The sequence below is a fragment of the Podarcis vaucheri genome, assembly GCF_965113315.1.
Source record: "Podarcis vaucheri genome assembly, chromosome: 6".
Lineage (NCBI taxonomy): Eukaryota > Metazoa > Chordata > Lepidosauria > Squamata > Lacertidae > Podarcis > Podarcis vaucheri.
Window position 1 is genome coordinate 105,796,455 of NC_138764.1, and position 12,085 is coordinate 105,808,539.

General features: G+C 46.9%; 1 protein-coding gene and 1 long non-coding RNA gene across 3 annotated transcripts in view; both read left to right on the top strand.

The window, feature by feature from the left end:
• The window catches only part of LOC309534366, a 292,267-nt gene that overhangs the window by 59,174 nt on the left and 221,008 nt on the right, over positions 1-12,085 (top strand). The gene's annotated exons all lie outside the window — the stretch shown is intronic.
• TGM2 (transglutaminase 2) overlaps positions 1-12,085 on the top strand; it is a 59,970-nt gene that overhangs the window by 25,338 nt on the left and 22,547 nt on the right. For both annotated transcript variants that reach the window (XM_082226028.1, XM_082226029.1), the window contains 2 exons: positions 1,949-2,191; positions 4,489-4,607. In XM_082226028.1, the coding sequence (XP_082082154.1) occupies positions 1,949-2,191; positions 4,489-4,607 (362 nt within the window). The remainder of the gene's footprint in view (positions 1-1,948; positions 2,192-4,488; positions 4,608-12,085) is intronic.

Consider the following 12,085-nt stretch of genomic DNA (forward strand, 5'->3'; position numbering starts at 1 on the left):
GATGAGGTCGGCTCTTCCTGACGCTGGTTCACTTTAGCTCAGAATTATAATTGGAAACATATGATTAGAATGAAGCTAAAGCACATACATCAAGCAATGTTCGGGAGATAAGACTGCTGATTAATGGATCTCTGTGAAGAAGAAGAAGAAGAAGAAGAAGAGTTTGGATTTGATATCCCGCCTTTCACTCCCCTTCAGGAGTCTCAAAGCGGCTAACATTCTCCTTTCCCTTCCTCCCCCACAACAAACACTCTGTGAGGTGAGTGGGGCTGAGAGACTTCAAAGAAGTATGACTGGCCCAAGGTCACCCAGCAGCTGCATGTGGAGGAGCGGAGACGCGAACCCGGTTCCCCAGATTACGAGACTACCGCTCTTAACCACTACACCACACTGGCTCCCGGAGTGACGGATGGATAAGCAAATCAACTGATGAACCACCATTAAGAGACTGGTATGTTTGGAATGAAGGGGGGTGGAGGAAAAAACTTTTCTTTTCTTTGCATTATGTGATATAAATAACCCTCCACCCCAGAAAGAAATAAAATCGTTGCGTTTTACTAACCACAAGCAGGAATTCAAGTACTGTGTGGAGTGGATTATAGTTAAAGAGATGATTGGTAAACAACGAGAACGGAGGAAAATTTTATGACGCAGCATAAAATGGTGTCTCGCTAAGACAGGCTTGCCTGAGAAAGAAAGACAGGGGGAGGAGAATCAGGACTATTGGAATGAGAATGTTGGTTGGAATGTGATCTTAACCTGACAGAGCCCTCCTGATATACTTGGCAAGCCTATTAAAATTAAAGGACAGACCGAAGATTAATTTTTAATGGAAGCGTGGAATGGCGGCTGTCCCTGAGTGATATGATCTTTGGAGAGTACAAAACCCACACAGAGGATGCCTGTCTCTAATCCGCTTGTGAAGATTATCAGAGATCGCAAAGAAAGGAATATATGATAACAACAAGAAGATGAAGAAAGTAATAAAGGACTATCTGGATTGAACTGGATAGAACTGTTTACTTAAAGCAGCAATATAAGTGATGTTTGGACTCGTTCGGAGCTTGATGTATGGGTACCCCCAACAAAATTTAAAATTTGGCTGTATAATTTGGATCTAATGTGATGTGATTGGCCTGTTAATAAAAATTATTATTATTATTATTATTATTATTTTAAAAAACTGCTATAAATGTACCATGTGGGAGAGGTTCTGCTTGCTTTGGGTCTGATGGCTGATGGCTTTTAAACTGGGAGTGGCTAAGGTCGTTCGTTTCACAGCTGAGCAGCTCTTTCCATCAGAAAGTTGTTTCCGGTGTTTAATTGGAATCTCCTTTCACAAAATCATAGAACTGTAGGATGGTTGATTTGAAAGGGACCCCCAGGAGTCATCTAGAATCAATTTGATTCCCTCCCCCTTTTCTTTTTTCCTTTCCCCTCCTGTGATGGAACTCCTATTTGGGGACTTCCCTGGCTTTTTTCTGGCCCACGTAGGACCAGTCTGCAAAGTTAGCCTTGGTGAAAACTTGACGCTTTCATCCCCCCAAAAGTTTTTGATTTGAGTTTCCATTGAAATGAGGCTGCATTTTAATATTTTAATGTTTTAATGTTGTGTTTTAATCTTGTTTTTAAGTTGTATTTCAATCAGTTTGTTTTTATATTGGGTGTTAGCTGCCCTGAGCCCAGTCTTGGCTGGGGAGGGCAGGGTATAAATAAAATTTATTATTATTATTTATTATTATTAGTCCAACCCCTGCAATACAGGACTCTCAGCTCAAGCAACCCTGACAGATGGCCATCCAACCTCTGCGTAAAATTGCCCAAGGAAGGAGCGTCCGTTCCACTGCAAAGCGGCTTTTGCTGTCTGTCTGCTGCGTTCTGCACCGTATCCCTAGTTCATGCACAGAGAGCTCTGACCAACGGCCTGTTTTGCTTCCTCCTCCTGCAGGGCCCTGCCCCATCGAGACATCGGGGACCAGATCTCTCTTTCCCCTTTCCTGCTCCCTGGAAGAGGCTGTCTGGAGCTCAGCCGTGGAATGCCAGGAGGGGACCTCTCTTACTCTGTCCATCTCCTCCCCTCCTGACGCCCGGATCGGCCGCTACCGCCTGACCATGGACGCTGCCACTGACCATCAGGGCTCCAGCTTCAGCCTGGGCGAATTTGTCCTGCTCTTCAACCCTTGGTGCCCAGGTAGGTGATTGCAAGCCTTGGCAGGAGCCTGCGTCATCACGGGCACATCTGGCTCAGTGCTCACCAACCTGACGCCCTCCAGATGTTTTAGACTACAGTGTCCATTAACCTGGAGAAGGACACAAGGTTGGCAAAGATTGGTTTGCAGTGACCAGCAATGGACAAGGGTCTTTTGCAGTCCTGCCTGGAATTGCTGGGGATTGATGCTGCAACCTTCTAGATGCAAAGCAGCCATGGATAGAGTGGTATTAGAGCATGTGCTGTGTGTGCAGAAGACTCCCAGTTCCAGTCTGTAGGAACTCCAGTTTGAAGGGATCTCAGGCTGAAGGGCTGCAGAAGCCTGGGACAGTTAGAAGGAGGCAGACCCGTTTGGAAGGAGGCTGGCTTGGAGAGAGTTAGACCATTGGTCTATCTACCTCAGTATTGTCTACACGGGTGGGCAGCATCCCCTGCTCCCCCACTGCCTCCTCCCCCAGACAAGGCTTTGTGTTTCTAGTGCAGGGAGACCACATTCCCCAGCAAACTCCGCTGAAAGTGTTACAGTTCCTCTCCTTATTATCGCAGTCTTGCACAGCCTAACCTGGGCGGCAACACTGCTGGCGACGCTTTGCATTTCTGTCGCGTCTTTTCAGTATCCCATATGATGCTGCCGATGAGCATTATCTTACCACCTTTGTCTGTGTCCGTGTTCAAAGGTTGAAATGCGCCCATGGGGTTTGGATGCTAAAGTGGAACAGACACACAGAGCAGAGCAAAATGGAGGATTATTTTAGATTCCAACTAAGTTTGTTCTGGGTATAAGCTTTCATGTGCATATCTGAAGGTATTCAAAGAAGTGTGCATGCACACAAAAACGTATACCCAGAACAAACTTAGTTGGTCTCTAAGGTGCTACTGAACAATTTTTTTATTTATTTCGACTGCGTCAGACCAACACAGCTACCTACTTGAATTTAGATTCCCTTGACTTGAAGGAGCAGCTGGAGCAATCTGCAATGTTTGCTCCAAGATTCTTTGCTGTGTTGCTGGGGTGCTGCTCCTGGGTCACCCCACTGTCCTTGGTGACATCAGAAGGGATCTGTTTTCTCAGTTTCTAGGCTTTCCCAGAAACAGTGCAATGTAGTGGTTAGAGTGTTCGCCTAGGACCAAATCTCTTCCCCCAGCTATGATGCTCACTGTGTGACCTTGGGCCAGTGCTTGCTTTTCACCCTAACCTACCTCACAGGGTGGTTGTAGGGATTAAATGAAGACTAGAATCATGTATGCAGGTGGTGCTGTGATCTAAACCACTGAGCCTCTTGGGCTTGCCAAAAAGCAGTTTGGCAGTTCGAATCCCCGCGACGGGGTGAGCTCTCGTTGCTCGGTCCCAGCTCCTGCCAACCTAGCAGTTCAAAAGCACGCCAGTGCAAGTAGATAAATAGGTACCGCTGTGGCGGGAAGTTAAATGGTGTTTCTGTGCGCTAGGGTTTCTGTCATGGTGTCCCATTGCATCAGAAGTAGTTTAGTCCTGCTGGCCACGTGATCTGGAAAGCTTTCTGTGGACAAACGCCGGCTCCCTCGACCTGAAAGTGAGATGTGCGCCGCAACCCCAGAGTCGTCTTTGACTGGACTTAAAGATCCAGGGGTCCTTTACCTTTTACCTGGGAGGAAAAATTGGGCTATAAAGATTCTAGGTAAAGGTAAAGGTAAAGGTAAAGGGACCATTGACAGTTAAGTCCAGTCGCTGACGATTCTGGGGTTGCGGTGCTCATCTCGCTTTACTGGCCAAGGGAGCCGGTGTTTGTCCGCAGACAGCCGCTTCTGGTGAACCAGAGCGATGCACGGAAATGCTGTTTACCTTCCCGCCGGAGCGGTGCCTATTTATCTACTTGCACTCTGACATGCTTTCGAACTGCTAGGTTGGCAGGCGCAGGGACCTAGCAATGGGAGCTCACCCCATGGCAGACCTTCTGATCGGCTAGTCCTAGGCTCTGTGGTTTAGACCACATTCTAGTCCTCATTTAATCCCCACTGCAGCCCTGTGAGGTAGGTTTAATAATAATAATAATAATAATAATAATAATAATATCTTTATTGTCATTGCCCCCTTCGGGGACAATGAAATTACTTTAAGCTGTGAGGCAGTGACTGGCCTCCAAGGTCACACCATGAACGTTCATGGCGAAGTGGGGATTTGAATCCAGGTCACCCCGGTCCTAGACTATCACTCTAACCACTACACCACACTGCCTCTCTCCCATCCTTCTCCTCCGAGGCCTTTTCCACCTTCCTCTTCTGACGGCATCTTCTCCCCACAGCGGATTCTGTCTTCCTGGAGAGCGAAGAGCAGCGTGTGGAATACGTGTTGACCCAGCATGGCCAGATCTACCAGGGATCCAAGGATTACATCTACTCGATCCCATGGAACTTTGGCCAGGTGAGTTGCTTCCTTGCCCTCCACTGCCCTTTTGCGAAGCACGTGGAATTGAGGAGCAGGCCCAAAGAGTCTATCAGTCCAAGCCCCTCTGCATTTGGTTGTAAATGGCACCACACCATCAGATACCTGAGCACAGAACTTGCCTGTCTATCGCCCCATATATATAAAATATTTATTGAGATTTTACACTAAACATAGGTTTTAAAAATTAAAAATAATTAAACCAACAATTACACATACAAAATACAAAAAACAGGTAGTTGAAAAAATAGAAAAGGAAAGAAAAAATATTTTAGAAAAGAAATAATCCATTTTTCAATATCTTTAAGTTCATTTGCCTGTTTCCTTGACCTCCTCACACCTCCCCTTTTTGTATTCCCGTTTACAAAATCCTTTCAGCAAATCCTTACCCTCTTTCATTTATCTTTACTCTGTATTCTTAACCTATTATAACTATATATTTTCATCCATATGACTATCTATATTTACATATTCTTATTAGCCTTAATACCAAAACCACTTATTTTCAGTCCAACATCATTTTAACATTCATTAATTTTACAGTATTTCTGCAAATAGTCTTTAAATTTCTTCAGTCTTCCTGCACCATTTCTTCTCCCTGGTCTCGGATTCTGCCAGTCATTTCTGCCAATTCCATATAGTCCATCAGCTTCATTTGCCATTCTTCCAGAGTGGGTAGATCTTTTGTCTTCCTAACGTTCCACAAAATAGAAGAGAGGCAAATAGAGACTGAGGTGGATCAAAACATTTTCACAACACTCTGCAGCTCTTCAGGCAATGGGTTTCAAAACGGCTGAAGCCCCAAAGAGCTCCGTCCCCTGATGCCCTACACCAGAAGTGCTTCCTTCCTTCATCCATCCATCTGTCTTTGCACCCACTCATAGATTACTTCAGCTCCTGTCATGCTGTCCACTTGCACAGAAATAATCCAATTGCCCTCAGAACCCGAAGTTTCCAAAGGCTTTGGGTGGATGACAGTAGATTTAAAAGCATATGGGGTGAGTTTTTAAAAACGTAACCCTTGCAAAGGTTTAGAGAGGAGAGTGTGGAAATGGATCTGCCAGAATGATTTTGTTTCCTTTTGTAGAGTCAGGACAGACGAGAGAAAGTGCTTCTTCGCAAAGCACCTGGTCAAACTGCCACAAGTTCCAGTGATGGCTGCCAACTCTGAAGGGTTTAAGTGGGGATTAGATAAATGCATGGTGGGTGTAGCTGTTTTTGGCTATAAATATACCAAGAAAAAAAGCACACCAAGAACTCTGGTCAATATAAGTTTCAATAGTGGGAGTGGTCCCTACTTGCAAATCAGTAGTCAATTGTAACGATGATTCCACCTGATGAAGATGAATACATCGAAACAGGGCCCTGTCCCGGTTTCTGATCCATAACTGACTTCTGACTTCTGCTCAATGATTGAAACTAACATCTTCATGTCAAATCTGACTATATGAACTTTACTCATAAACGCTTATCTTTAATTCTGTAACAAATTATTGTGTTATACATATCCATATGAGCTTGAGTTTGTAATCTCTGTTGGAGTTTGTAATCCTTGTCAGAATACATACTTTTGAATGGATTAGTCTTTGTTACAATTGACTATTGATTTGTGAGTACACTCCCACTATTGAAACTTATATTGGCCTGAGTTCTTGGTGTGCTTTCTTCTTGGTATATTTAATAACAAGAACTCCAACTTATTTGGCTAGAAGTCACAATGTTCTACCTCCAGCGTCAGAGGCAGTGTGGGAATTGCAGGCGGACAGAGTTCTTGCACCCTGGTCTTGATAGCGGATGTCCTGTGGACATTTCCTCGTCTGCTGGGAGAACAGAGTGTTTGACCAGATGGCCTGATCCAGCAGCAAAGCTCCTCTTATGTGCAGGTGGTTTAAACAGAACACTCCGAGTCATATGCTGTTATTTGATCATTTTGATGCCTATGGGAAAACCGCAGGCCGGATCCAGGCACGAGATTCCTCTCCTCTCCTGCAGCTTCCAGCAACTGGTATTCAGAAGCTTTGCTTCCTTTGACCGTGGAGGCAGAGCAGAGTCATCCTGGTTAGGAGCCATCAGTTGTCTCCTCCTCCTCCATGAATTTGTCTAAATCTTCTTTTAAAGTCATCTAGGTTGGTGGCCATGACTGCCTCCTGCAGCAGTGAGTTCCATAGTTTAACACTAGGCTGCATGAAGAAGGACTTCATTTTATCTGATGCCAATGGTCTTTTAAATATCGCGGTCCTGTATACCTGAAGCAGTATCTCCACCCCCATAATTCAGCCCAGACACTGAGGTCCAGCGCCGAGGGCCTTCTGGCAGTTCCCTCACTGCGAGAAGCCAAGTTACAGGGAACCAGGCAGAGGGCCTTCTCGGTGGTGGCGCCCGCCCTGTGGAACACCCTCCCACCAGATGTCAAAGAGAAGAACAACGACCAGACTTTTAGAAGACATCTGAAGGCAGCCCTGTTTAGGGAAGCTTTTAATGTTTAATAGGTTATTGTATTTTAGTGTTTTGTTGGAAGCCGCCCAGAGTGGCTGGGGAAACCCGGCCAGATGGGCGGGGTATTAATAATAATAATAATAATAATAATAATAATAATAATAATAAAAATAATAATAATAAATGTTTTATTTATTACGGTATTTTAATATTTTGTTGGAAGCCGCCCAGAGTGGCTGGGGAAGCCCAGCCAGATGGGCGGGGTATAAATAATAAATTATAATATTATTATTATTATCACAGAAATTCATCTCAAATGGGTGAAACCCAACAAGCTGAAACATACATACTGAGGACCGTTCTGGGCCAATGAAACAATCCCACACATTTCTGGATGTGAAATTGCTGACTCCAGAACTTGCAGGAACCAAGAGATAGAGAGAGAGAAAGAGAGAGAGAGGGGGGGGGGCAGGCTATAGATCATTGATCCCAGTCAGGGTCAGGGGAAATTCTGCATAGCTTGCATAGCATTGCACACTGGAGTCCAGGTTTTGTATCCGTTAGCAGGAGCAACATGACCCACATGAAATTCTGTGCATGCAGAGTCATAAAAGATGGGCATCCCTTGGGTATGTGCAAATCTGGAGATGGTGTTCCAAAATGTTTGGTTTGGACTGTGGGAGGCCGGGCCGTTTAGCAACAGAGCTGCACAGCTGAGGGGAACTGGTGGCCATCTAGATCAGGGGTCAGCAAACTTTTTCAGCAGGGGTCTGGTCCACTGTCCCTCAGATCTTGTGGGGGGCTGGGCTATATTTTGAAAAAATAAAATAAAATGAATGAATTCCTATGCCCCACAAATAACCCAGAGATGCATTTTAAATAAAAGAGCACATTTTATTCATGTAAAAATACACTGATTCTTGGACCGTCCGCAGGCCAGATATAGAAGGCTATTGGGATGAATCCGGTCCCCAGGCCTTAGTTTGCCTACACATGATCAGTGGTTCTCAACCTGCGGGTCCCCAGATGTTGTTGGACTACAACTCCCATCATCCCTAGCTAGCAAGGCCAGAGCTCAGGGGTGATGGGAGCTGTAGTCCAACAACATCTGGGGATCCGCAGGTTGAGAACTGCTGATCTGGACAGTCTGGCTCTACCATTAAGCTGCTGCCTCAGGCGGCAGATGCTGCAGAGTGGGCAGGAACAGGGAGGTATTTGAGCATATTTCGCACGGCCAGCTCTAAGCTAGCTAGCATCTCTTGGACATAGCAAAGGATGCTGCTGCCCACTTGGCAGCTTTGAAATAAGGTGCATCTGACCATCTGGTGGGCTTTGCCCATGGGATAGGGAGAGAGGGAATATCTTGTCCTTTGCCTCAGGCAGCCAAATGTCTTGGGCAAGTCCTATTCTCCAGCCCTGAGGCAATAATGCAGAACACCGTCCATCTCCAGATTCAAGCACATGATAAGGAGAGAACAGAAGGTCCTCAGCCAGAAACAGCCGTGTTGCAGGCACTTTTAGAGCCAATCTAATGCCTTCCAGATGTTTTACGCTACAACTCTCTCAGTGCTGGCTAGAGAGCACCACGTTGGCAAAGGCTATTTCAGAGGATAGGATGGCAAGTTAAACCAAGATCTCAGAGTCCTGATGATCCTCACAGGGACATGTCACTCGGCCTCGGGCAAGCTGTACCCCACAGCCTCAGTTCCTCCGTTTGTGAAATGGAGCCAAAGATAACACACTTTGCACTAGCTTTTCGGGTTCCAGGTTGTTGTATTTGCTTCGGACGTGCGCCAGAAGCCAACAGGAACAAGTGCGAACATCTGACTGTACAAAACGTTCATCATCACATCACCCAGTCCAGCATTCCTGGAACTCTCCAGTACAAACAGGAAGCAAATGCAGATATTTAAAGAGAATAAAAACAGATCAAATGCATATACAGCAAGCCTGCACACGAGGAGAAATCAGATAGTCTGAAACTGATCCGGATGACAGCCAAGGACATGAAAGGGAGGAAAACACCACAGCAATGGGGCGAGATCTGCCAGGGGAATCAGTCGTGCACTGGGCAATTCAATGGCTGTCAGGCTTGATCCAAAAGTCTCCTTTTGGGTATGGTCACCCCATAGCCACACAAACAATTTCACAGAGCAAGGCAAGGGCAGGTGCTGAGTATGGCTCCCTCTGCCCCAGATGCCCAATGGGAAACCCACAACCAGGAATCGAGCACCAGAACAACTCCTGTGGCTTCCAGCACCTGGTATTCATGCGCATTGCTGACTCCGAAGGCAGACCGTAACTCTCCGGGTCCTCTCTTGCATGAATTGGCCTAATTCTGGAGGGCAGCAGGTTGGGACTGTTCATTGAGCCAAACTGTGCTTGGCTCACAGCTGCCCCCTCCCCTCCTTTCGCCTTTCTATGGGGCCAGAACAGGGGCTGCTCCCTGGAGTTCTCCGTTCTTATCTGAGGCTTCAGCGAGCATCTAATCTCTGCTGCACAAACAGGCCAGAGGCATCCTGGCTGGCTGTCAGCCTGCCCAACTCCTCTTCCTGGACGGCGAGATAAAAACCGCTTCTGACGCCCCCAGACGTGGCAGCCAGTTGTCGCTCTCTCCGATGCCTGAGAAAGTCTTTCAAAGTGGCGTCCGCTGCCACTCTTGGTGCCAGACTCTCTTGCCCTCCATAGGCTCTGCAGCCGTGAATAAAATGTGCATCAGGCTCTGCCAAAGTCCTGGTCGTTGCGGCTTTGAGAAATGGGACCCCACTGAAGGATTTTCTCCAGGAGGCTCCTAGCCAGGAGGGCTCTACTCTGCCTCCACAGTCAGAAGCAGAGGTCCTTCTGAATCCCAGTTGCTGGAAACTTCAGGAGTGGAGAGGGATCCTGTGTTCGAATCCTGCTTGTGTATTTCCCAATAGAGGCATCTGATTTGGTTGGCCACAGTGAGAACAGAATGCTGGATGGAAAGAGCTGTTGAATACCTTCCAACATGTCTCCAATGAAAATTGTTGTTGTTTAGACATTTAGTCGTGTCCGCCTCTTCGTGACCCCCTGGACCAGACCACGCCAGGCTCTCCTGTCTTCCACTGCCTCCCGCAGTTTGGTCAAACTCATGCTGGTAGCTACGAGAACACTGTCCAACCATCTCGTCCTCTGCCGTCCCCTTCTCCTTGTGCCCTCCATCTTTCCCCACATCAGGGTCTTTTCCAGGGAGTCTTCTCTTCTCATGAGGTGGCCAAAGTCTTGGAGCCTCAGCTTCAAGATCTGTCCTTCCAGTGAGCACTCAGGGCTGATTTCCTTCAGAATGGAGAGGTTTGATCTTCTTGCAGTCCATGGGACTCTCAAGAGTCTCCTCCAGCACCAGAATTCAAAATGAAAATAGGGGCATCCTATTTAACAACAACAACAACAGGTTGCCCCAGCCACTCTGGGCGGCTTTAAATATACAGTGGAACCTTGGTTCCCGAACGGTTTAGTTGCTGAACTAATTGGCTCCCGGACGCCACTAACCCAGAAGTAAGTGTTCCGGTTTGCGAACATTTTTCAGAAGCCGAACATCCTTCTGCAGCCAATCAGAAGCCACACCTTGGTTTTGGAACTGTTTTGGGAATCGAGTGGACTCCTGGAACAGATTAAGTTCAAGAACCAAGGCACCACTGTTTATATAAACATAACAAAACATTTAAAGACTTCCCTATGCCTTCAGGTGTCTTCCAAAGGTTGTATAGTTACTTATCTCCTTGGCTCACATAACTCCATACCCTCCAACGGAACAGTCTCCCTTGGGAGGTTGTGAACTCTACTTCCCTCGAGGTTTTTAAGCAGAGATTGGGTGGCCATCAGGCATGGAATCACAGCTAAAACATCCTTTAGCTGGATGCTTGACTTCTCTCGATGGAGCCTAGAATAGCATTAGCTTTCTTTTTGTTCCCACATCACAGCAATGATGGGCCTTGCCAGTCCCGCTTCCCCATCTTAGCTTGCCGATCAGAAGGTCAGCGGTTCGAATCCCCATGATGGGGTGAGCTCCCATTGCTTTGTCCCTGCTCCTGCCAACCTAGCAGTTCGAAAGCACACCAGTGCAAGTAGATATATAGGCACCGCTGTGGTGGGAAGGTAAACGGCGTTTCCGTGCGCTCTGGTTTCCATCACGGCGTCCTGTTGCGCCAGAAGCAGTTTAGTCTTGCTGGCCACATGACCTGGAAATCTGTCTGTGGACAAACCCTGGCTCCCTTGGCCTGAAAGCAAGATGAGTGCCACAACCCCAGAGTCGCCTTTGACTGGACTTAACCATCCAGGGGTCCTTTACCTTTACCGCTCACCCCATCTAACCAACCCTACTGAGCTCTCAGTAGGTGGAAATCCTAAACTGAGAGACAAAAACTCCCTTTCAGTTCTTAGTCAGACCAGGCCAGTCTTTTCAACTTCTTCCTCATAAGTGGGTTCAACCTCCAGCACATTCCAGGCGGCTTGGAGCAAAAGCTTCTGGGCTGAGCACCTTCCTCCATGAATCAGCTTCCTCAGCACCATCCCCCATGCCCTGCAGGTTCCATCCTGCCCAAGGGATCACGGAAAAATTCCCCGGGTTTGCAGGACAACGTGGAAGTCCTGTGGGGTGCTGTAGAAATGAGGGGAACATAAGAAGCAAGATAGGTGTATGTTGCTAATGGTTTAGGGGGCTGAACGGAGTCCCTGCTCTCAAGAAACGATGCCTTATGAGGAACGGCTAAGGGAGCTGGGCATGTTTAGCCTGGAGAAGAGGAGGTTAAGGGGTGATATGATAGCCATGTTCAAATATATAAAAGGATGTCACATAGAGGAGGGAGAAAGGTTGTTTTCTGCTGCTCCAGAGAAGCGGACACGGAGCAATGGATCCAAACTACAAGAAAGAAGATTCCACCTAAACATTAGGAAGAACTTCCTGACAGTAAGAGCTGTTTGACAGTGGAATTTGCTGCCAAGGAGTGTGGTGGAGTCTCCTACTTTGGAGGTCTTTAAGCAGAGGCTTGACAACCATATGT